The sequence below is a fragment of the Lynx rufus genome, unplaced genomic scaffold, assembly GCF_022079265.1.
Source record: "Lynx rufus isolate CCGP_SWC_20201006 ecotype Redwood Valley unplaced genomic scaffold, mLynRuf1.p SCAF_2, whole genome shotgun sequence".
Taxonomy (NCBI): domain Eukaryota; kingdom Metazoa; phylum Chordata; class Mammalia; order Carnivora; family Felidae; genus Lynx; species Lynx rufus.
Window position 1 is genome coordinate 146951230 of NW_025814834.1, and position 25974 is coordinate 146977203.

At 40.2% G+C, this 25974-nt stretch overlaps 1 protein-coding gene across 1 annotated transcript; it reads left to right on the forward strand.

The window, feature by feature from the left end:
* The first annotated feature begins 332 nt into the window (after positions 1-332).
* Positions 333-16605, forward strand: LOC124515005 (guanylate-binding protein 6-like). The gene is made up of 6 exons (XM_047083477.1): positions 333-434; positions 4342-4559; positions 5615-5699; positions 6041-6231; positions 7173-7352; positions 16198-16605. The coding sequence occupies exons 2-5, from the start codon at positions 4470-4472 to the stop codon at positions 7344-7346; spliced, it is 540 nt and encodes a 179-aa protein (XP_046939433.1). The 5' UTR covers positions 333-434; positions 4342-4469; the 3' UTR covers positions 7347-7352; positions 16198-16605.
* The last annotated feature ends 9369 nt before the right edge of the window (positions 16606-25974 follow it).

Sequence of the window (25974 nt, forward strand, 5' to 3'; positions counted from 1 at the left end):
CGCCACCACTCCTCTCTCTGCCTTTGGGTTTTGTCAATGGCCAGCTGCCAAACCTAGTCTGCTTGCGGCCCCTGGAGCCAGCAGCTCTGTGCCCTTGGTCTCAGGCAGCAGTCCCTTTGTGGACAGGCGAGCTGGGGAGAAAATAAAGCCGGTCTGGTGCAATTTCCTAGGGCCTAACTGCAGAGTCATTGGGCTGCTCTCACTTGCTTCACCCTCATACCTTCTCTGGCTCTGGCGTCTGGGTTCCAGCAGGTTTTCCCCAAATAATTAAAAATAGCATGAAGTGCTTTTACTTTCAGGTTCAGCTTTATGCTCATTTCCTTTCTTAACAACCTCAGTTTGTTTTCAGCTTCTGTGGGAGAAGAAAACAGCAAGGGTGAGGTAAGAGGTACCTGGATGCTCATTCTTGAACAGAACAGCAATCTATGGCTCAGGTATGTTCATTTCTAAACTGTCTTTTACATGCACTTTAGGTTTGGGCTTAAAACCCTAATTTCTGACATAAACATGAGAACTCAGAAGAGGAATGCAATAGATACATGTAAATATGTAAGCTATAAAACCTTGTGTTTGAGATTTTCCACTTAACGCTGTTACATATTCTTGTTCTAAAATCTACACATTAAAAAAAAATCTGAATTACAGAGGAAGTTTAAGACTGCAATGAATTCTTACACACCATTCACTTGGATTTGCCCCTGTGGTGATATTTTGTGACATCTGCATGCTCTCTTTCTAAATAGATATGTAAGTTTTTCTATTAACATTCTTATTCTGATTATTATTTGGAGCAATAAGTAACAGAGGCTGTGACTCTTCACCACTAAATACTTTGGCACATAGATCTTGGGATCCAGACATGATTCTACTTTCTTTCTTTGGATCCATCTCATTCCCCCACAGCCATTCCTACCTCTCCCTCTGGCTACTATTCCGTCACTCTGGTAAGGACATCCCTGGCCATCCTGCTAATGCTTGCAGTGAATTCTCTGGGTATTTAACATAGCTAACCTCTCCCTTCTTCTAGGGCTCACTCTGTCTGTGTTGCCTCTGAAACCCCATGGTCTGCCAGTGCTGTTACCCCTTATAGTTCCCAGAGGCTTTTCGTCTTTTGTATTCCCAAACTGAATTAAGTCATCTCCACTTGTAATTCAATGAACCCCTATCACTCACATCTCTCTCTTTCTCCTCAGGATTATTTCAGTTTAACCGGTCTACCATGTGTCCAACATGGGGACCGGGCAGAGAACAGAATAGTCAGGACACCTTTCTCCTCAAGCTTAGACCTTAGTGGAGATGATTAGAGTTGTGATCAACAGTAGAGTATAATCCTTGTTGCATTGTCCGTCATCTTCCTAGTTTGAGATGGTTACTGGGAAGTAGTGTTAACTATCCCCTTTTAACCATTCTTCCTTTCTCCCCTACTAATAGAACTCCTGCTTCTTTGCCATGCACATAGTTTTCCAGAATAATGATGGCAATTCCAGCCTCTCTTGTGGTTGTGTACGGGAATATGGATAACCTAAGAAGCGATTTAGTCTACATAGACTTTACATAGTAAGGTAAAGAGTTAGTATTCTCTGCTTAGAATACAAATGACAGCACACCAGGGACTGCCCCTTACAGATGGTTGAGCATATGATAGGATCTGAAGCTTCCATCCTTATGAAACACAACTACATACCATCCCCAGAGTACTAACCCTGAAATTTATGAGGGAGAAATAAACGTAAACTGCTTATGACACATTTCTTTCCTAACTGTCGCAGCTAAGCCTAATTCTAACCTAATAGTTATCTTAGTATCACTCTGAGGGCAGGGGCTGCAGCTTATTTATCTTTTAATCCAAGCACACAAGCACAACATGTGGCAAATAATAGATGTTCAACCAATGAGTTGAAGTAAAAAAAAAAGGGGGGGGGCACAGTGAATGGGACTAGATATCAAGGAATAAACATATGAAAAGATATCTTTAATAAACCTGAGCTGAACTGGAGCCCTTGGTGAAGCACTGAGCTGTGCCAGGAGAGAGCCAGGTCTAGAAACTGCTGAGTGGTTTGCGGCTGTCATCCTGACTCTGCAGAAACAAGAGGAGCCCATCGGGTCACAATAATACTTTAGAGCAGGTATTGTGAAGATAGGAGAGTCAACAGAAATCCCGTAGAAGTTATTAATCATGGCATATGGGTAACCAATGTTTTTGAAGAAAATTATCTTGCCAGGTAATTGGGTGCCAAACATAGAATAGTAAAACAGACCTTCAGGCTTCTAGTCATGGGTCTACCATTTATTCACTATGTGCTTTTGGCAAATACCTTACTTTGACTTTCTGATCTCATTTGCAAAGTGAGTAGAATAAGCCTACTTTGCAGGTTCTTGTTAGAATTAATGAGAGCAACACATCAGAGACTGGTGATACCCAGGATTTTGTCTCTAGCTTCATCAGAGATCTGGAGAATAATGCAGGCAGCACTCTGCAGATGGCCAATGGTAGCCCGCATTTTGTGCCATGGAAAAGTACAGAAGTGCTGATGTATTCATGCTTCGGATAACTCTGAGGCTAGAGAATGACTTTGTGGTCTTATTTTACTGTGAAGCTCTTCTGGGTTTGCAATTTTCCATTGTATCTGAGGAGACAACCTGTATGAGAAATGCTCTTCTCAGAGATTAAATATATGTAATATATAAAATATAAAATATGTAATATATAAAATATATAATATATAATATATATATTATTCCCAAGAAAACTAAATTTCCAACAATTCCTCAAAGTCGGTAGAATTTTAGTAGGAATGTATACAATCTCATTTACCCTGCTTCACCTCATATCTACTTTATTTTTATTTTTATTGATATAAATGACATATAACATTTTATAAGTTTAAGGTATAAAACTTGTTGAATTGATATATTTATATATTGCAACATGATTACAATCATATTAGTCTTAACTAACATCTCTATCATGTCACTTAATTATCATATGTGTGTGTATGTGTGTGCTTAGCAACTTTGAAGTTTATAATCTGGTGTTGTTGTCTATAATCACTATGCTGTGCATCTCTAGGACTTATTTATTTACTAGTTGCAAGTTTATACCCTTGTAAACCACAAACCTCCACTTCCCCCAACTCCCAGCCCCTGGTAATTACCCTTCTACTGTCTTTATGAGTTCAGGTTTTTTAGATTCCACATACAAGTGCTGTCATGGAGTATTTGACTTATCTCACTTACTATAATACCCTTGAGGTCCATACATGTCACAAACAGCAACAGTTCCTTATTTCTCATGCCTGAACAATATCCCACTGTATATATGTACAGAATTCCTTTATCCATTCATCTATTGATGGATATTTAGGTTTCCATATCTTGGCTATTGTCACTTATGCTGCAATAACATGAGAGTGCATATATCTCCTTGAGATCCTGATTTCAATTCTTTTAGATAAATACCCCTAAGTGGGATTGCTGGATAATATGGTAGTTCTATTTTATTTAATTTGAGAGAGAGAGAGAGAGAGAGAGAGAGTATGTGTGTGTGTGTGTGTGTGTGTGTGTGTGTGTGTGAGAGAGAGAGAGAGAGAGAGAGAGAGAGAGTGTGTGTGCAGGTGAGGGGAGGAAAGGGAGGAAGAGACAGAGTCCCAAGCAGGCTCTGCACTGACAGCACACAGAACCTGGAGGGGGAGGTGAGGGGTTCAATCTCACAAACCATGAGATCATGACCTGAACCGAAATCAGGAGTCAGATGCTTAACTGACTGAGGCACCCAGATGCCCCATGGTAGTTATTTTTTAATTTTATGGAACCTCCATACTGTTTTCCATAGTGGCTGAACCAATTTACAATGTACATTTCTACCGTGTACGAAGGTTGTCTCATTTCCACATCCTCACTAATGATTATCTCTTGTCTTCTTACTATTAGCCATTCTAACAGGTGTGAGGTGACATCTCATTCTGGTTTTAAGATATCTCTTATTTTCCCGATGATTAGTGATCTTTTCATTTACTGTTGGCCATTTGGATGTCTTCTTTGGAAATATGCCTGTGTAGTTCCTCTGCTGATTTTGTAATTGATTGTTATTGTGTGGTTGTCTACTGTGTTTTTATGCCTCATTTGGAAATTCTTTTTCCAAAAGATATCAGAGCATGTTAACTGAGAATAGATACTGAAAAATTTTAAGTGCAGGGATCAGGAGGAAAACACTTATTTAGTAGGAGGAGATGGGATTTATAAAAAGTTTCAAACGTCATAGCATCTTTAAAAAATCATTTTAGAATTTATAGTTTCTAATTTTGAATCTCATTGATACCCTAAACTTCTTGCCTCATTCAGGGCTGGGGATTCTGGTGACCTTAGTGGATGCCTTCAACAGCGGAGTGGTTCCTTCTCTGGAGAACACGGTGATATCTGTGTCCTAGTGTGAGGACTCAGTGGCTCTGCAGAGTGAGGTTCCCACAGAAATGGTCGTGGCAGTACCAGACCTGGGCTATGGAGCAGCCCCCACGGAGCAGCCTCCCCAAAATGACGAGGAGTTATGGAAGAAGTACACGGTACTTAGTCTTAATAGTTGATTCTTCATGTTACCCCCTCTACCTAAAGGGCACCTGATTGGCCATAGATTAGCTAACATTCACAGCAGAAGGATGCTGATTATTCTGAATAAGAGAGTTAAAAGGACACTATTACTCTATTTTATCTCCTTCACCTCCAAACTCAGGCACTTTATCTGGAAATCTGTCTAATCTCTGAAGCAAAGTCAGTACAGACACTCAGATGGCCTCCTTGACGGAACATCTAGTTTCCCTGTGGGCTTGAAACATGCTTCAGTTATTTTGAGCTGGCTGCTTTTTCTGTGCACTCTCACCCATTCAATCCAAAGTTCTCTGGGAAGATTGTCACCAGATCATTCTTTACCTTTATTTTACTTTGAGTTGTATGACTGTTAATCATGCCTTGTAGATAGCACTACAGGATGCCATAGCTTCACAGAGCCATAGAGATTATATAATACAAACTCAGCATTTCACAAGGAAGGCTCAGGGAGTTCAGAAACTTAACCAATAGTCTTGAAGGAGTATTTCTGAGATGGTAGTAATTCAAGTTTCATTGAACAGTAATTCACACACCATAAGTTTCATGCAGTGAAAATGTACAATTGACAAAGATGTACAAATGTAAATGTACAGTGATTTCTTTCACACGAGGAAGGTGGTCTAAGAAATCTTCCTGGAAGAGGAGTGTGACATACAGTTTGAAAGATTTGTACATATTATCCAGGGTGGATGTTACTGGAGGAGTCACAAGCAGGAAAAAAAAAAAAACCCATCATGTGAAAAATATGAAAGAATCTGAGGTTACACATCTGGAAAACTGCACTTTCTTCTGACTGGTGGAACCTAGCACGAGTGGAGGGAAGCAGCATTGGCAGACGAGGCTGGAGGAATAGTGAGACAGGCAGGGTCTTAGAACATGCATGTAGGTGGGGTTGGGCTGGGGGGTGGGGAACAACTGGGGAATTTGATCAGGGCAGTTTTTTTCTCAGAATATTTCAACGGAAGTTCAGGTTAGACCTGCCTGATATGTCTTTGCCCTTTGTGGTTCCCAGAGTTTGGTGCAGATGAAGAAGGAACTAGAGGGAAGCTGCATGAAGAAAGATGAGCTTCTCCATGAAGCACGAGAAGCCTTAGCAGGTATGGGGAGGGCTCTGGGCATGACGGGGAGGGAGGTTCCTGCCAGGCCCTCTGAGACCTCTGACAGGAAGATCTTCTCGAAGCAAGGAGTTTCCTCTCCTGTGGAAGGCATGCTCTGCTAAATCTGAAAATAATAAGACAAGGTGTGGTTGTTCGTCGGCCAGCCAGTCAGAGGGCCTTTCCCACCTTGTTCTCAAACCTGCCCTCGATGTGTGGTCACGAGTTAAATTTGGACATTTCTGTCTGCTCTTCCCAGACAGTTTGGTGTCTGAGAAAGTGGTGGTTGTGGGACAGGGGATTGTTGCTTTCAGGCTTAACCGTTGTTTTCTTGCCTGGAGCAGAGGAGCAAGCCAAAAGAGAGACAGCTGAGAAGGAAAAGCGGCTTCTTGAGAAAAGGTGTAAAATGCTGCAGCAAAAGTTAGAGACTCTAGAAACAATTTTCCAGGAATCCATGGCCCAAATGAGAGAGGAGATAAAGAGAGAGAGAAAAAACCTTCTGAGAGGGCAGAATGAGAGGATTCAGAGGCTGGAGGTAAGCCTGGCTCGGGTCTGGGCAGTGACTGCAGAAGAAAGCCCTGGAACCCTAGCAAGGGAGGGCTGAAAGTTAAAGCAAAGCCAGACAGAGAAGCACTGCTGTCATTTACTGCACTCAATTCACTACAAGCCCTGAATCTGTAATGGCTTGTGTCAGGGCACGTGGGCTGTGTTCACGCTGAGTTTCTGGAGAGTCCCATAGGAACTTGTAGCTCCAAGAATTTCCGGAATATAAATCACCTTCCCAGGGCATGTGCTGCTGTTCTGAGGGATTCCTGGATGATCTCACGGAGCCAATATTAAATGGGGTCCTCAGATTTATCGTCGAAGATGTCCTAACTGGGTGTATGTAATAAAAGCAGCAATTGGTTCACTTTCCCAAGATTACTGCCAGTTTTCAGGCACCCTACCCACCCAAAGACCCTAAGATAGATCCCTGCTGACCTAAAACCATCAGATATGTATAGACTCAGAAGTGAGGGGGACTGATAGCTCCAAACCCCAGGAGAGGATGGCCTGTCTGAGTCAGCATGCGACACAGGGGAAATTCTCTCTTCTCCCGACTGGAAGTGTTTGCATCAGATTTCTCAACCAGCTTAGACATTCCCATTATTTCTAAGATGTGGGTGAGCATTTGTGCCATTCAGATGAAAGAGTCCCTCCTAAATAGCATTAATGGACTATCATACAATTGTCCTCACACCTGTTTAGCACCCTCGCAAAACCTTAGTGATGGATGAATATAAGTAAGGTGGTACTGTGCTTCTTATTCCCCAGCCCCAAACCAGGAGATATTCCTGCTGTAAATGATCTAATAAGAGAGAATACTTGAAAAAGGAAAATGCAGATAATTTTATAAATTATTAATATATAACCTTACTCCTGAAAGTTTGGGATCTTTAAATGTTTTTCTTTTATGAATGTATCACACAATTTTAGGCCCAAATAAAAATCATGACTGGTAACAAGCAACATACTGAAACTGACTGCACTCCAAAGATAATGGAGAACAATGACAGAGAAGATACTTCGCGGCCTTCGTGGTGGCCTCAAATTTGTAAGCTGCTACAAGAGTTGATTTTACTAATGGTCAAGTTTTTCTCTTGTATATAATTTCAGGTAATTTTCACAAGTTTTCATAACAGCTTTTTGATATAGCTTATTTTCACGCATATGTACCTTTTCTGTTTTTCAGCAAAATTTAACAGAAAAATAGAAAAGTAGAAAACAGAAAAAATAGAAATGCCCTACTATAGGGCATCAATGGTTGACAAAAGATAGAGTAAATGTGGCTGGACAGTTAATTTAAATGGATGTGGAAATAACTGATTAGAAGACAAAGAGAAGGTCAAATTTGTAGCCTCCTGGAAAGAAACACATTGGAATATATTTATCAAGAAGTGCTTCTGAAAGTTGTATCTGAATAATTACTCCAATAGATATCCATAGCGTGTTCTCGAGTAGGACGGGCCAGCACCATATGCAAAGCAATTCTTTCTTGGTTTACCTGTAAATTTTATGCATTGCAAGTTAAAATTTTAAAAAGGCTAATTGTAAAATTTAAATGGAGCTGATCAAAAAAATCAAAAGCCAAGACAATTCAGAAGAGGTACAATGAAATGTATAGATCTGCAAGAATTAGAACAGTGTGTCACCAAGCATAAATATAAAAACATAAGAACAGAACATACCGTGTAGTCTAAAAGTAGAAACCCCACCACATATAGGAATTAAGTGCATGTGAACAGTGTTATTTACATACTTATTTTTTTAAGCATATTTATTTTTTTTTTAGAGCAAGAGAAAGCACGTGCATGCACACACACACAAGCAGGGGAGGGGCATACAGACAGGGAGAGAGAGAATCCCAAGCAGAATGTGCACTGTCAGCCCACTGCCCCACGTGGGGCTCAATATCACAAATCATGAGATCACGACCTAAGTCAAAATCAAGTCAGTCACTTAATTGACTGAGCCACCCAGGCACCTCCCCCAGTAATTTAAAATAACACTTTTGGGGGCACCCGAGTGGCTCAGTCAGTTAAACAACGAACTCTTGATTTGGGCCCTGGCCATGATCTCACAATTTGTGAGATAGAACCCCACAGGCAGCAGGCTGACAGTGCATTGTCTGCTTGGGATTCTCTCTCTCCCTGTCTCTCTCTCTGTGTGTGTTCATTCCCCCATCCCAAAATAAATAAACATTTTTTAAAAATAAAATAAAAAAGTAAAATCAGTGGGAACATACAGTTCAGTATGAACTACATAACAGCTGTTGTCAGACAACTGGAGAGCTGTGTAGAATAAGAAGGTGAGTAGATCTATTGTAAATTTTGTGTGAAGTAAGTTCCAGCTTGACTTCAGATGAAACATCAAAAAGCTCCACAGAAACAGTAAATGTCAGATAATTATAAAATTATGTTGGGGAAGATGGCGGCGTAGGAGGACGCTGGGCTCACCGCGCGTCCTGCTGATCACTTAGATTCCACCTACACCTGCCTAAATAACCCAGAAAACCGCCAGAGGATTAGCAGAACAGAGTCACCGGACCCAAGTGCAGACGAGAGGCCCACGGAAGAGGGTAGGAAGGGCGGCGAGGCGGTGCGCGCTCCACGGACTGGCGGGAGGGAGCCGGGGCGGAGGGGCGGCTCGCCGGCCAAGCAGAGCCCCCGAGTCCGGCTTGCAAAAGCGGAGGGGCCTGACGGACTGTGTTCCGACAGCAAGCGCGACTTAGCGTCTGGGAGGTCATAAGTTAACAGCTCTGCTCGGAAAGCGGGAAGGCTGGAGGACAAAGGGAGGGTGAGCTGCGGAGCCCCCGGACGACAGAGCTCAGTTTGGCGGGGAACAAAGGCGCTCGCCAGCGCCATCTCCCCCGCCCATCCCCCAGCCAAAATCCCAAAGGGAACCGGCTCCGGCCAGGGAAATTGCTCGCTCTGCGCGAACACCCAACTCTGTGCTTCTGCGGAGCCAAACCTCCGGCAGCGATCTGACTCCCTCCGGCTGCCACAGGGCCCCTCCTGAAGTGGATCACCTAAGGAGAAGCGAGCTAAGCCTGCCCCCCCTGCCGCCGTGCACCTTGCCTTCCCACCCCAGCTAATACGCCAGATCCCCAGCATCACAAGCGTGGCAGTGTGCAAGTAGCCCAGACGGGCCACGCCACCCCACAGTGAATCCCGCCCCTAGGAGAGGGGAAGAGAAGGCACACACCAGTCTGACTGTGGCCCCAGCGGTGGGCTGGGGGCAGACATCAGGTCGGACTGCGGCCCCGCCCACCAACTCCAGTTATACACCACAGCACAGGGGAAGTGCCCTGCAGGTCCTCACCACACCAGGGACTATCCAAAATGACCAAGCGGAAGAATTCCCCTCAGAAGAATCTCCAGGAAATAACAACAGCTAATGAGCTGATCAAAAAGGATTTAAATAATATAACAGAAAGTGAATTTAGAATAATAGTCATAAAATTAATCGCTGGGCTGGAAAACAGCATACAGGACAGCAGAGAATCTCTTGCTACAGACATCAGGGGACTAAGGAACAGTCACGAGGAGCTGAAAAACGCTTTAAAGGAAATGGAAAACAAAATGCAAACCACCACGGCTCGGATGGAAGAGGCAGAGGAGAGAATAGGTGAACTAGAAGATAAAGTTATGGAAAAAGAGGAAGCTGAGAAAAAGAGAGATAAAAAAATCCAGGAGTATGAGGGGAAAATTAGAGAACTAAGTGATACACTAAAAAGAAATAATATACGCATAATTGGTATCCCAGAGGAGGAAGAGAGAGGGAAAGGTGCTGAAGGGGTACTTGAAGAAATAATAGCTGAGAACTTCCCAGATCTGGGGAAGGAAAAAGGCATTGAAATCCAAGAGGCACAGAGAACTCCCTTCAGACGTAACTTGAATCGATCTTCTGCACGACATATCATAGTGAAACTGGCAAAATACAAGGATAAAGAGAAAATTCTGAAAGCAGCAAGGGGTAAACGTGCCCTCACATATAAAGGGAGACCTATAAGGCTCGTGACTGATCTCTCTTTTGAAACTTGGCAGGCCAGAAAGAATTGGCACGAGATTTTCAGGGTGCTAGACAGCAAAAATATGCAGCCAAGAATCCTTTATCCAGCAAGTCTGTCATTTAGAATAGAAGGAGAGATAAAGGTCTTCCCAAACAAACAAAAACTGAAGGAATTTGTCACCACTAAACCAGCCCTACAAGAGATCCTAAGGGGGACCCTGTGAGACAAAGTACCAGAGACATCACTACAAGCATAAAACATACAGACATCACAATGACTCTAAACCCGTATCTTTCTATAATAACACTGAATGTAAATGGATTAAATGCGCCAACCAAAAGACATAGGGTATCAGAATGGATAAAAAAACAAGACCCATCTATTTGCTGTCTACAAGAGACTCATTTTAGACCTGAGGACACCTTTAGATTCAGAGTGAGGGGATGGAGAACTATTTATCATGCTACTGGAAGCCAGAAGAAAGCTGGAGTAGCCATACTTATATCAGACAAACTAGACTTTAAATTAAAGGCTGTAACAAGAGATGAAGAAGGACATTATATAATAGTTACAGGGTCTATCCATCAGGAAGAGCTAACAATTATAAATGTCTATGCGCCGAATACCGGAGCCCCCAAATATATAAAACAATTACTCATAAACAGAAGCAACCTTATTGATAAGAATGTGGTCATTGCTGGGGACTTTAACACCGCACTTACAGAAATGGATAGATCATCTAGACACACGGTCAATAAAGAAACAAGGGCCCTGAATGAGACACTGGATCAGATGGACTTGACAGATATATTTAGAACTCTGCATCCCAAAGCAACAGAATATACTTTCTTCTCGAGTGCACATGGAACATTCTCCAAGATAGATCATATACTGGGTCACAAAACAGCCCTTCATAAGTTTACAAGAATTGAAATTATACCATGCATACTTTCAGACCACAATGCTATGAAGCTTGAAATCAACCACAGGAAAAAGTCTGGAAAACCTCCAAAAGCATGGAGGTTAAAGAACACCCTACTAACGAATGAGTGGGTCAACCAGGCAATTAGAGAAGAAATCAAAAAATATATGGAAACAAACGAAAATGAAAATACAACAATCCAAACGCTTTGGGACGCAGCGAAGGCAGTCCTGAGAGGAAAATACATTGCAATCCAGGCCTATCTCAAGAAACAAGAAAAATTCCAAATACAAAATCTAACAGCACACCTAAAGGAAATAGAAGCAGAACAGCAAAGGCAGCCTAAACCCAGCAGAAGAAGAGAAATAATAAAGATCAGAGCAGAAATAAACAATATAGAATCTAAAAAAACTGTAGAGCAGATCAACGAAACCAAGAGTTGGTTTTTTGAAAAAATAAACAAAATTGACAAACCTCTAGCCAGGCTTCTCAAAAAGAAAAGGGAGATGACCCAAATAGATAAAATCATGAATGAAAATGGGATTATTACAACCAATCCCTCAGAGATACAAACAATTATCAGGGAATACTGTGAAAAATTATATGCCAACAAATTGGACAACCTGGAAGAAATGGACAAATTCCTGAACACCCACACTCTTCCAAAACTCAATCAGGAGGAAATAGAAAGCTTGAACAGACCCATAACCAGCGAAGAAATTGAAGCGGTTATCAAAAATCTCCCAACAAATAAGAGTCCAGGACCAGATGGCTTCCCAGGGGAGTTCTACCAGACGTTTAAAGCAGAGATAATACCTATCCTTCTCAAGCTATTCCAAGAAATAGAAAGGGAAGGAAAACTTCCAGACTCATTCTATGAAGCCAGTATTACTTTGATTCCTAAACCAGACAGAGACCCAGTAAAAAAAGAGAACTACAGGCCAATATCCCTGATGAATATGGATGCCAAAATTCTCAATAACATACTAGCAAATCGAATTCAACAGCATATAAAAAGAATTATTCACCATGACCAAGTGGGATTCATTCCTGGGATGCAGGGCTGGTTCAACATTCGCAAATCAATCAACGTGATACATCACATTAACAAAAAAAAAGAGAAGAACCATATGATCCTGTCAATCGATGCAGAAAAGGCCTTTGACAAAATCCAGCACCCTTTCTTAATAAAAACCCTTGAGAAAGTCGGGATAGAAGGAACATACTTAAAGATCATAAAAGCCATTTATGAAAAGCCCACAGCTAACATCATCCTCAATGGGGAAAAACTGAGAGCTTTTTCCCTGAGATCAGGAACACGACAGGGATGCCCACTCTCACCATTGTTGTTTAACATAGTGCTGGAAGTTCTAGCATCAGCAATCAGACAACAAAAGGAAATCAAAGGCATCAAAATTGGCAAAGATGAAGTCAAGCTTTCGCTTTTTGCAGATGACATGATATTATACATGGAAAATCCGATAGACTCCACCAAAAGTCTGCTAGAACTGATACATGAATTCAGCAAAGTTGCAGGATACAAAATCAATGTACAGAAATCAGTTGCATTCTTATACACTAACAATGAAGCAACAGAAAGACAAATAAAGAAACTGATCCCATTCACAATTGCACCAAGAAGCATAAAATACCTAGGAATAAATCTAACCAAAGATGTAAAGGATCTGTATGCTGAAAACTATAGAAAGCTTATGAAGGTAATTGAAGAAGATTTAAAGAAATGGAAAGACATTCCCTGCTCATGGATTGGAAAAATAAATATTGTCAAAATGTCAATACTACCCAAAGCTATCTACACATTCAATGCAATCCCAATCAAAATTGCACCAGCATTCTTCTCGAAACTAGAACAAGCAATCCTAAAATTCATATGGAACCACAAAAGGCCCCGAATAGCCAAAGGAATTTTGAAGAAGAAGACCAAAGCAGGAGGCATCACAATCCCAGACTTCAGCCTCTACTACAAAGCTGTCATCATCAAGACAGCATGGTATTGGCACAAAAACAGACACACAGACCAATGGAATAGAATAGAAACCCCAGAACTAGACCCACAAACATATGGCCAACTCATCTTTGACAAAGCAGGAAAGAACATCCAATGGAAAAAAGACAGCCTCTTTAACAAATGGTGCTGGGAGAACTGGACAGCAACATGCAGAAGGTTGAAACTAGACCACTTTCTCACACCATTTACAAAAATAAACTCAAAATGGATAAAGGACCTAAATGTGAGACAGGAAACCATCAGAACCTTAGAGGAGAAAGCAGGAAAAGACCTCTCTGACCTCAGCCGTAGCAATCTCTTACTCGACACATCCCCAAAGGCAAGGGAATTAAAAGCAAAAGTGAATTACTGGGACCTTATGAAGATAAAAAGCTTCTGCACAGCAAAGGAAACAACCAACAAAACTAAAAGGCAACCAACGGAATGGGAAAAGATATTTGCAAATGACATATCGGACAAAGGTCTAGTATCTAAAATCTATAAAGAGCTCACCAAACTCCACACCCGAAAAACAAATAACCCAGTGAAGAAATGGGCAGAAAACATGAATAGACACTTCTCTAAAGAAGACATCCAGATGGCCAACAGGCACATGAAAAGATGTTCAGCGTCGCTCCTTATCAGGGAAATACAAATCAAAACCACACTCAGGTATCACCTCACGCCAGTCAGAGTGGCCAAAATGAACAAATCAGGAGACTATAGATGCTGGCGAGGATGTGGAGAAACGGGAACCCTCTTGCACTGTTGGTGGGAATGCAAATTGGTGCAGCCGCTCTGGAAAGCAGTGTGGAGGTTCCTCAGAAAATTAGGGGCGCCTGGGTGGCGCAGTCGGTTAAGCGTCCGACTTCAGCCAGGTCACGATCTCGCGGTCCGTGAGTTCGAGCCCCGCGTCAGGCTCTGGGCTGATGGCTCAGAGCCTGGAGCCTGTTTCCGATTCTGTGTCTCCCTCTCTCTCTGCCCCTCCCCCGTTCATGCTCTGTCTCTCTCTGTCCCAAAAATAAATAAACGTTGAAAAAAAAAAATTAAAAAAAAGAAAATTAAAAATAGACCTACCCTATGACCCAGCAATAGCACTGCTAGGAATTTACCCAAGGGATACAGGAGTACTGATGCATAGGGGCACTTGTACCCCAATGTTCATAGCAGCACTCTCAACAATAGCCAAATTATGGAAAGAGCCTAAATGTCCATCAACTGATGAATGGATAAAGAAATTGTGGTTTATATACACAATGGAATACTATGTGGCAATGAGAAAAAATGAAATATGGCCTTTTGTAGCAACGTGGATGGAACTGGAGAGTGTGATGCTAAGTGAAATAAGCCATACAGAGAAAGACAGATACCATATGGTTTCACTCTTATGTGGATCCTGAGAAACTTAACAGGAACCCATGGGGGAGGGGAAGGAAAAAAAAAAAAAAGAGAGGTTAGAGTGGGAGAGAGCCAAAGCATAAGAGACTGTTAAAAACTGAGAACAAACTGAGGGTTGATGGGGGTGGGAGGGAGGGGAGGGTGGGTGATGGGTATTGAGGAGGGCACCTTTTGGGATGAGCACTGGGTGTTGTATGGAAACCAATTTGTCAATAAACTTCATATAAAAATAAAAATAAAAATAAAATAAAATTATGTTGGAACATCAAATTTATTTTTAAATGCCATAAACCCCAAAGATGTATAAACACTGACAAAAACTACATTAAAATAAAGATAAATTCATTATAGTGAAAAAGAACCTAAAGAAATTCAGAAGCCAATAATGTTCTGAAGAGACAGCCTTGATTTCTGTCAGAGGAAAGAGCTGATTTATATGAGTTATACATCATAAAGGGCCACAAATCAATAAAAGTGGGCAAGCTTTGAACAGATAGCTTATAGAAAAGCAAGATATTCAAGTAACTCAAAATAAGAGAAATGAAACAAAACTATAAGATGCAATATTTTACCTCCCATGCTATCAAACTGTGTTCCCAATGTTTCTGAAAACCTGTCCTTTCATGGAAGCCCAAATTGTGTAATATCTATTGCAAATTGTGTCTAATATATATTAAATGTTAATAGATGTCCATTTTAGCACCACATACTCAGTTTTAAGGTATACACACCCTCTCTCATACACACACACAGTCATGAAAATTGTGTATTGATAACATGTCCATTATGGCATTGTCTGTAACTCTAAAGATTGGAACTACTTATATGTCTATATGGGAGTGGTAATGTAAATTTCAGCACACTTCTACAATAGAAGATTATATAGCCAGAAAATTGAGAAATAGCATGATTTGTAATGACACAGAACAACTTACTAGATCTATTGTAATATGGAAAAACTGGGGTGCCAACCAATGAGACTAGGGCACTATTTCTGCAAAAAAAAAAATGGAATTCATAATACTTATTTGTATACACATGAGGAACTAGCACTGTTGGTTGCTTCTAGGGGAAACTAGGTTTCTGAGATCAGGAATGAGAGGAATACTTATTTTATTCGGTATAAACCTTTGTATCTTTGGAAATTTTACAAGGAGTATGTAATACTTGTTCAGGAGTATAAGAAAAAAAACCAACGATGCTGTTTATGGTGATGATGGTGGTGGTGATGATGACAATGATGATGGTATTTAGGAAATTTTACATTCTTAGAAAAGCATCAACCAGTTCAAAAGAGAGGTGTAATAAATAGTGAGGTCCAATACTGGGGGGAAAAACATATATCCTAATCTTGTTTATATTATAGGGTTGAATTCTACTTCCTTAAATTCTTTGAAAAATAAGGTCTGAATAAGAATATGATGCAATTCTGAAATCCCAGCTTGTGTGTCTTCACTTTCCAACTTCAAATTACAGTTTTAGATGTTAGTTGTATAGTGTGTCTGCAGTGTATCTTGATGTTTTTAGACTTCCCTTTCAGCTGATGTTTGCATGCTTTGCTTTTGTTATAATGAACTACTTCCAACTGCACAAGCTTGACATGTTAACACCTCTATTCTAGATACCTGTGCACAGTATTCAGACTTCTTCCAACAACCTCTACGATCCTCAACTTTATGTTGCAGACTGGTTTCTCCATGAAGTCTTGGATTTCCTGAATCCTCTAAAGCGGGTTGGGTGGCCCTCGTTTGTGATCTCGTTGTACCTATGGCATGATTTTGAAAACTTAAGTTACCCATTGACTCTGTTTCGCTGATGATACCTCACTGCTAGGGACAAGTTTATCTTTATCATTGTAATCTTAGTTCCTATTTGCATGTCCAACACTTGATCAGTAACTGCAAAATGATGGTTGAACACATTCCCCACTCTCTAAAGATTCTTCTTTAACAAAAGGTTTATTTATTTTTGAGAGAGAGAGAGAGAGAGAGAGAGAGAGAGAGAGAGAGAGCGAGCATGAGTGGGGAAGGGGCAGAGAGAGGGGAAGAATGAGAGAATCCCAAGCAGGCTCTGCACTGTCAGCACAGAGCCTGATGTGGAGTTCGAACTCATGAACTGTGAGATCATGACCTGAGCTGAGATAAAGAGTTAGATGCTTAACTGACTGAGCCGCTCAGGTGCCCAGTTCCTGTTTTCTATATATATCCTCACTAATTATGACAGATGCTTTAAAGGACCCTTAAAACAAAGGGTATAGTTTTTGACATAGAGAACAAAGACAAAAGGAGATGTAGATAAAATTAAATTTCCTCATAACCTGCAGCCCAATGACAAATACTTGAGACAGGGAGAGTATGACATTCCTCCAGGAACTCCCAACTGTGTTAATATTAATGCTTTGCTAGTGGCAGAAACAACCTTACCTCGACAATAGTCAGACTTCCACGATCTTGTAAGTCTTCTTTAATATATGAAAATCCTCTTGGAGACTTTCTTTTTCTCTACCCCTCCCACCTTAAAAGTATGTAATCAATCACTCCTCACAACCCCAGTACAACTCTTTCTCTCCAGGAGTCCTGTCCCTGTGCTTCAATTAAAGACACCTTTTTGCACCAAAAATGTCTCAAGAATTCTTTCTTGACTGTTCACTCCTGAACCCTACATCAAATCACATAAGTTTTAAGATTCTAATACAAAGGATGTGGAATGAATTAGGACTACAATTCCTAGGAAATAGGACTGTGAGGATACGCATGCTAATTGAGACTTGCTACAGTGTTCTTCCTGAGTGAAGGGCTGATTCATCATGTATTCAGTTCGAGTTTCCTATGACAACTACTCATGAATGACATCACTCACTTTTGACTCACAGGTCAAAGGAAAACATTTAAAGGAAAATATGAAGAGATACTCAACATCACTCATCATCAGGGAAATGCAAATCGAAATGACAAGATATCACCTCACACCTATCAGAATGGCTAAAATCAACAACACAAGGAAAAACAAGTATTGGTGAAGATGTGGAGAAAAAGGAACCCTCGTGCACTGTTGATGGGAATCTACACTGGTGCAACCACTGTGGAAGACAGTACGGAGGTTCCTCAAAAAATTAAAAATAGAACTACCCTACAATCCAGTAATCACATTACTGGGTATTTACCCAAAAAAAAAAAAAACATGAAAACACAAATTCAAAGGGATACATGCACCCCTATGTTTATGGCAGCATTATCCGCAATAGCCAAACTATGGAAGCAGCCCGTGTCCACTGATAGATGAAGGGATAAAGAAGATGTGGTATATGATGTGGGAAACAAAGGCAAAAGAAAAAAATTACATTTCCTTACAACTTACAACCCATTGGCAAGTCCTTGAGACAGGCAGAGTGACCTTCGTCTACAACTCCACTCCCTCAATGATGATACTTGGCTGAGGGCAAAAGGCAATCTTAGCTTAACATTATCCTGACCTCCAGGATCCTGTAAGTCTACTTTAACATATAAAAATTCCTTTGGAAACTTCTTTGATCTCTACCCCCCAAGATATAGGTGGGCAATCCTATTCCAACCTTATGTGGCCCACTGATATACATCTGAAGGGTCTCATGACTGAGTTTTTACTAAATGGTAATAAATGACCTTTTCCTAACAGCAGCTAGCCCCCTCCAGGTCCTTAAAACCTTGTTTCCAAAATACCTTGGAGATTTATGCTATCTCTAACCCCCCGCCCAACCTGAAGGTATATAATCAGTCACTGGTTTCAACCCCAGTACGACTCTTTCTGTCCACTGGACCTGTCCAATATCTAATAAAAAAGAGATCAATGAAGTTGTTGCTGATATCTCTTTATGCTTGTTTATGATCCATCATCCTTGAATTACTCACAATCAGGGAATTTTTCCTATATGAATATTCCTTTTTATCTGATAAACCCATGTGCCCTTCTGATGTTTTGAAATTGCAGTTGTTTTCTTCATTCCCACATGGATACATTCTTTCTGATTTTAGTAGTTTTCAATATGTCCTCTCTAACGACTTGACACAGGCATGTTGCAAGGATGTGTAACATTTTCTGTGTGTATAATTTTAGGTAGTGTTTTGGCGAGGGCTTCAAGAAGCTCCAATTAACTACATATACTCTAAACTTCCATTAGGGATTTTAATCAGCTTGTCTATTAAAAAATCAAATATATTCATATTCTAGGGTTTTCAAACTGAGCTGTTATTCTTAGGGATAATTTAATGTGACAATGATGAGGAAGCAAAAGGCAAGCTGAGGGCAAAACACAAGATAACACCCTGCAACACCCCCCCTCCACCAGGTGGGATATGTGTGACATTCCTTAGGTACTCCTGGCTTCCCAAAACAAAGGAAAGGGAAAAACAAATGGTCAACTGATAGAGATCACAGTAGTGTAGGACATGAGTCTCCATCAGTTGGCAACTGTCTTCATGATTTATAAGAAAAAAGCAATCTCTAGAAACCTATAGATGCAACTTCCTAGAGCCCTAACATCACCCTCCTCTTCCATAGGATAGAAAATCCTATATAATCAGTTACTCCTCAAAACCCCAGTGCAGCTCTTTCTGCCCACGAGTCCTGTCCCCATGCTATAATAAAAACACCTTTTTGCACTGAAAATGTCTCAAGATTTCTTTGTTGGCCATTGGCTCCTGAACCCTACTTCAAACCACATCAACAAGAAGCAGATTCGATTTTAATTAAAACAGTAATAATAATTACTGAATGATTAGTACTACATATAAAGTCCAGAAATTAAGCATTTAGGACACTGTGAGACATGTCTGATTAATCAATTGTATCAAAGGTACCAGGCGAAATTCCAGATTAGAACTGTTTCATTACTTTGGTTTTTATGTCAATTTGTGGTGAGGAAAAGAAAAAAATCCTGCAGTTGTCAACTTATAAGGTATTTTATTTAAATGACTTTTTGTTAGTGATCATTGCCAGTAGTGCCTTCATCATTTAAAGGAGATGTACCACAACTGTACAGTCTCTAAAATAGACATGAAGGACTACTTTGGAATTTTTTTAAACAGATGTGGAACAGTAAGTGTGAAGTGACCTCATGCCTTCTCATCTTCTAGTTAACTAGATATCTTTATAGAGACGAAGGGACTTACTCATAATAATATAGATTTGTTAGCCAGTAATACTTTACTGCACAGATATTTGCAGATTCAAGGTCACAGAAAACAAATACGAAAACACAGCATTGTATTCACCTTGGGCACTGTGATGTGATATAACAAATATACATTTGGTCTTTATCTCAGGCTCCTGGCAGAGAGTTTTTAAAACTCTCGGAATTTCCTGAGTCATTGGAATGATTAGAGCACTTTTTTGTTATTCTTAATAATCCTCTTTCAACTACAAGGGAGTTTATGGTAATGGAATAACCTGGGAAGATGAAGGCTGGTAACCAGGGTAACTAATTATGTGATTAGAGGGTTAGGATTTTCAGCCCTTCTCCCCAAGGGGCAACAAGAGGTGAGGGGTTGCAGACTGACTTAATCACCAATCATGCTTGTATAATGAAGCCCCATAAAACCCCTAAACAATGGTGTTTGGAGAGTTTCTGGGTTGGTGAACACATGGAGATCCCGGGATAGTGGTGTGACCTGAGAGGGCATGGAAGCTGTGTTGCTTTATACCTTGCCCTCTGTAGTTCTTCTTTTAGAGCTTTTTATCTGTATCCTTTATAGTAAAACAGTAAACACAAGTGTTTCCCTGAGTTCTCTGCACAACTCCAGGAAATTATCAAACCCAAGGAGGGGATCATGGGAACCTTCAAACTGTAGTCAAGTTGGTCATAAGTACCATAGGCCTGGGACTTGTGATTTTGAAAAAAAAAAAAAAATTATGTTTTAACTTATTTCTGAGAGACAGAGAGAGAGACTTGCACACACACACAAGTCCCGGAGGTGGAGGGGGGGTGGGTGCAGAGAGAGAGGGAGACACAGAATCTGAAACAGGCTCCAGGCTGTGAGCTGTCAGCACAGAGCCTGACGCAGGGCTCAAACTCATGAACTGCAAGATCATGACCTGAGCCGAAGTCGGACGCCAAATCAATTGAGCTACCCAGGCATCCCAGTGGAACTTGTGATGATGTCTGAAGTGGTACTGAGCCACTACCCTGTGGGGTCTGATGCTAACTCCACGTAGACGCTGTCAAATTGATTTGAACTGTAGGACACCCATGTAGAGTATGAAGAGCTGGAGACGTGGTAGTTAATATGGAAAAAACCTACACATTTAGTGTCAGAAGTGTTCTAGGTGCAGAGGAACAGTTTTCCTTTAGAAAACAAATTAATTTTTTTAGAAAACTCTAAGCTACATTAGTGCATCTGTGGTTAAAGGACCAGGGATGTGTTAAGAATGCCAGTATCTTCTGTTTGTTTCATATGGTGAGGTAAATGAGAGTTAACCACAGTACTGCTTGAAAAAAATAAAAATAAGACACTGAAATCTTTTCCTGCTTGTTGTATCCACTCACCATTCAATTCAGAAAACAGAAACCATCGGAATTCTTGCCAGATGAAGACAAAGTCCTCAGTTCTGTTTGCTGCAGTTTATATGACTGACTTCACAAGGTCATGGAAGGACAGAAGAATAACTATACTCTCTCTCCTCTAAGAAAAAGTACACAATGTGGTCATCTACATGACAATAATTTAAAAAATTCTCTTTGCTGGAATAACATATATTATTCATCTTGCCATGTAGTATGTCTAAACACCTAAACAGCAATAGCAAAAGCTAAGGATCAACAGATTTAGAAAAAAATGAGGCAAAACAGGGAAATAATCAGAAAGTAGAGTTGAGAAGATTAGATATTTGTCTGCACCTTGCAAAATAAGTGCGTGGTTTCAATGTCAATAGAGCCAGAGTTCATAGAAACAGACCTATCTAAAGTCATGTTTCTGAGTCAGTAAATAATAATATTTTAATAAAAAGACAAAATACACACATACAGATATACACAAGATGAGACTTTTATTTCAGGTAACTGTACTCTTCCAATTTATATACACATGTAACTCCCACCAGACTAAAATAGAGAACATTATTAACATCCCATAAGCTTCCCTAATTCGACTAACCCAAAGTTAACCGCAATTCTGACTTTTATTACTACAGAATAGTTTTATTACAAATTTTGTGATATGAGGGGCGCCTGGGTGGCGCAGTTGGTTAAGCGTCCGACTTCAGCCAGGTCACGATCTCGCGGTCCAGGAGTTCGAGCCCCGCGTCAGGCTCTGGGCTGATGGCTCAGAGCCTGGAGCCTGTTTCCGATTCTGTGTCTCCCTCTCTCTCTGCCCCTCCCCCGTTTATGCTCTGTCTCTCTCTGTCCCAAAAATAAATAAACGTCGGAAAAAAAATTTAAAAAAAAAAACAAATTTTGTGATATGAAAACTTTCCCAGAAGGAAAACAGGATGTATTTAATTAACAAGATTAAGAAATATGTTTTGATTTTTTAGAGTTAATTAAAAGTTGCCAATTAAAAAAATTTTTTTTTCAAAGTTTATTCATAATTTTGAGAGAGAGCTTGAGTGAGAGAAGGGCAGAGAAAGGGAAAGAGAGAATCCCAAGCACGCTCTGCACTGTCAGCGTGGAGCCTGATGTGGGGCTTGAACCCATGAACCATGAGATCGTGACCTGAGTTGAAATCAAGAGTCAGATGCTTAACCGACTGAGTCACCCAGGTGCCCCAAAAGTTACCAATTTTAAATGATCATGATGAGCTTGATATGTGATAGGGCTTTTATATGCATTATCTCAAGCTTCACAATCCTTTAGAATTGGGTAGATGATGGAGGAGGTGACAGAGAAAAGAAAGACAAGGGGCAGTTGATTTACCCAAGTGTTATGCGGGCAGCTCCTTCTAGTGATTCTGTTTTTCTTCCACTTTCCTAAATTGACAGAGCTGTGAGGTAGATTACATGCCCTTCTTGCTCCTTATTATGACTTCCAGATCATTTATCCTTTTTTTTTTTAGCCCCCTAGCCCTCCCATAAAAAACACACACACACACACACACACACACAAAATGACAAAGAACAACAAAATGCATAAAGTATCTTTGAAGCACATGTCATCAGACTCTATTACTCGTTACTCCCTGTTATTCCAGGGGTCCTAGATCTCACAGTCCTTTCATTTACTGAAGATTTTAGCACCTGATTCTTCCCCACTTTACCACTACTCTTGTTAATCTTGGGGACTTCAGCATCCAGTAGACAGCCATCTAATACCACGACCTCTTGGTCTGTTGACTTTCTCATATCCAAAGTCTTGTCAACCACCTCACCTCAGCCTGGACATTTTTCCAACGGGAACTAAACCTCCCCCATAATCTCAGTTGCAAGCATCCCACACAATCAGTCCTTCTCAAGACCTCCTCCCATGCTGCCACAGCAAGTGGCCAATTCTCCGCCCTCCTCTTATTTTATGTTTCAGCAACATTTGACAAAGTTAATCAACCCTCCCTTCCTTCTAAAATATTTTATTTTTCTGGCTGCTTCTCTGTCATACCCTCCTTGTTTTTCTTTATCTCACCAGTAATTTTTTTTTCAGCTTCCAATTCCATATCCTCTGACTTATTAATCTATAAATATTATACTTCTCAGTTTGAGAAATTTTTCTTAAGGACCATGGCTGGAGTAATCATATATAAATACAGTCCAAATTTATATTTTCAGTCCTATCTTTACTCCTGAACTTTAAGCTTTTAAATTTAACTACCTATTTAACATGTCCACCCCTGTTTTCAACAAATATTTCAAATTTAACATACACAAACTAAAAGTCTTTATTTCCCCCATGATCCAATACCTGATCGTCCCATAGAGCCCTGTATCAGTAAGTAATGACTCCTTTAATTCACCCTTGATTCCAATTTTTCTCTCCAGACTTAAATTCAAACCAACAAGTCCTATCAGCTCTAAATTTGAAATACATCTAGAGTCAGGTCCAAGTTCACATCACCATCTACCTGGAATTCTAGACTTCTAACTCAACGATCATGCTCACTCTTGTACCCCTGTATTCCTGGCCTAGCAATATTCACTTTGAAAAAGTTAACTAGAAAATCATATACACAAAGAGTTGCAATAAAATCATACACTTACAGGTGATTGTCAAAAAGTAAATATGTACTTGCACTATCACTTAAGTTGAGGAGTACATTTTTACAAATACTTTCTGAAGCTCAATCATAGCACCTTGCAATTTCAACTGCTTCCCTTCTCCCACAAGAAAACTATGGTAGACAATTTCTGATGTAGCCCCAATGATCCTAGTATCATTCCACTTCCTACTGCCCACACCCTTGTCACCCTTGTTCTATACTCTCCCCTCCAAGGGTGGACCAAATCTAGTGAACTGCTTCTAAGAATACAGCAAAAGTTATGAGACTGTACTTCCATAACTAGGTTATAAACGACTGATTTCTCTCTCTTTCTCTCTCTCTCTCACTCTCATTCTCTCTCTCATTCTATCTCTCTCTCTCTGTCTCTCCCCCTCTCCAAGTCTTAAGATCACTGTGGTCCCAATTAGAGACTCTAAAGCAGAGGATCTAGCTAAACTACACCTGAATTCTTGACATTCTGAGTCTCTGAGATAATAAATGTTGTTTCAAGCCACTGAGTTTTGAGGAAATTTATTATGCAGCAATAGATAACTAATTCAGACAACTTTCATCAGACTCCTAATGCCAGAGACTGCTATGGTCTATTTTTTAACTTTATATAAATTAAATTACATAGGATGTTTTATGTTTGACTTCCTTTGCTAAACATTATGTTTTTAGATTCACTCAAGCTGTTGGGTTCAGTAAAATGATTTCAATTTATAAGCCTATGAAAAATTTTCAATGTGATTGTCCCAATTTTTTACTTTCACTATCAATGTATAAGAATTTCCAATGTTCCCTATAGTCACCATTACTTAGATAGATCCAACTTTTAAATCATAATCATCTTGATGAGTATGGAATTTTAATTACAGGTTTAATTTGTTTTTCTTGGATAACTAGGGAGGTCAAGGACCTTTTCATATCTATTGATAATTTGGATGTCCTCTCTTTGTCTTGCATATTCAAGACTAGTTTATTTTTCTAACAGACTTTCTTGTTGTTGATGTAAAGATTGTTTTCTATATTCTGAATTTGAGCTGTGTTAGTTCTTAATTTTTATGTAAATTCACCAATTCTTTGTCTACATTTAGTGTTCTGTGTCCTGTTCCCCAATCTGGAGGACATGAAAATATTATCTTTGATATTTTCTATACACTTTGTTTTTTTCTTTCCTAGTTGGCTCTACAATCCACATGGAATTTTTTTTTTTTTTAATGCCAGAATGTATTGACAGTGCACTTGGTTGTTCACTTGGCTTAAAAAGAGAAATGACTGTCAATAAAAAGTTGGCTCTATTTAACTGAAATAATTTTTTTTCTGTTTTTACACTGATACAAATATTCTATAATAGACTGTTGGAAAGTTTTCCCAAAGGCAATTTAAGCTTTTTGCTAATTAGGCATATGAAAGCTGTTTTTTTTTATTTTCTTTTTTTTTTATATATGAAATTTATTGACAAATTGGTTTCCATACAACACCCAGTGCTCATCCCAAAAGGTGCCCTCCTCAGTACCCATCACCCACCCTCCCCTCCCTCCCACCCCCCATCAACCCTCAGTTTGTTCTCAGTTTTTAACAGTCTCTTATGTTTTGGCTCTCTCCCACTCTAACCTCTTTTTTTTTTTTTTCCTTCCCTTCCCTTCCCCATGGGTTTCTGTTAAGTTTCTTAGGATCCACATAAGAGTGAAACCATATGGTATCTGTCCCTCTCTGTATGGCTTATTTCACTTAGCATCACACTTTCCAGTTCCATCCACGTTGCTACAGAGGGCCATATTTCATTCTTTCTCATTGCCACGTAGTATTCCATCGTGTATATAAACCACAATTTATTTATCCATTCATCAGTTGATGGACATTTAGGCTCTTTCCATAATTTGGCTATTGTTGAGAGTGCTGCTATAAACATTGGGGTACAAGTGCCCCTATGCATCAGTACTCCTGTATCCTTTGGATAAATTCCTAGCAGTGCTATTGCTGGGTCATAGGGTAGGTCTATTTTTAATTTTCTGAGGAACCTCCACACTGCTTTCCATAGCAGCTGCACCAATTTGCATTCCCACCAACAGTGCAAGAGGGTTCCCATTTCTCCACATCCTCTCCAGCATCTATAGTCTCCTGATTTGTTCATTTTGGCCACTCTGACTGGCGTGAGGTGATATCTGAGTGTGGTTTTGATTTGTATTTCCCTGATAAGGAGCGACGTTGAGCATCTTTTCATGTGCCTGTTGGCCATC

Bases quoted from the DNA above. Each gene is read 5' to 3' on its own strand.
- LOC124515005 (XM_047083477.1), top strand. From the start codon at position 4,470: ATGGTCGTGGCAGTACCAGACCTGGGCTATGGAGCAGCCCCCACGGAG. The intron at 5,700-6,040 runs GTATGGGGAGGG...TGCCTGGAGCAG, and splicing joins AGCACGAGAAGCCTTAGCAG to AGGAGCAAGCCAAAAGAGAG. The intron at 6,232-7,172 runs GTAAGCCTGGCT...ACACAATTTTAG, and splicing joins AGAGGATTCAGAGGCTGGAG to GCCCAAATAAAAATCATGAC.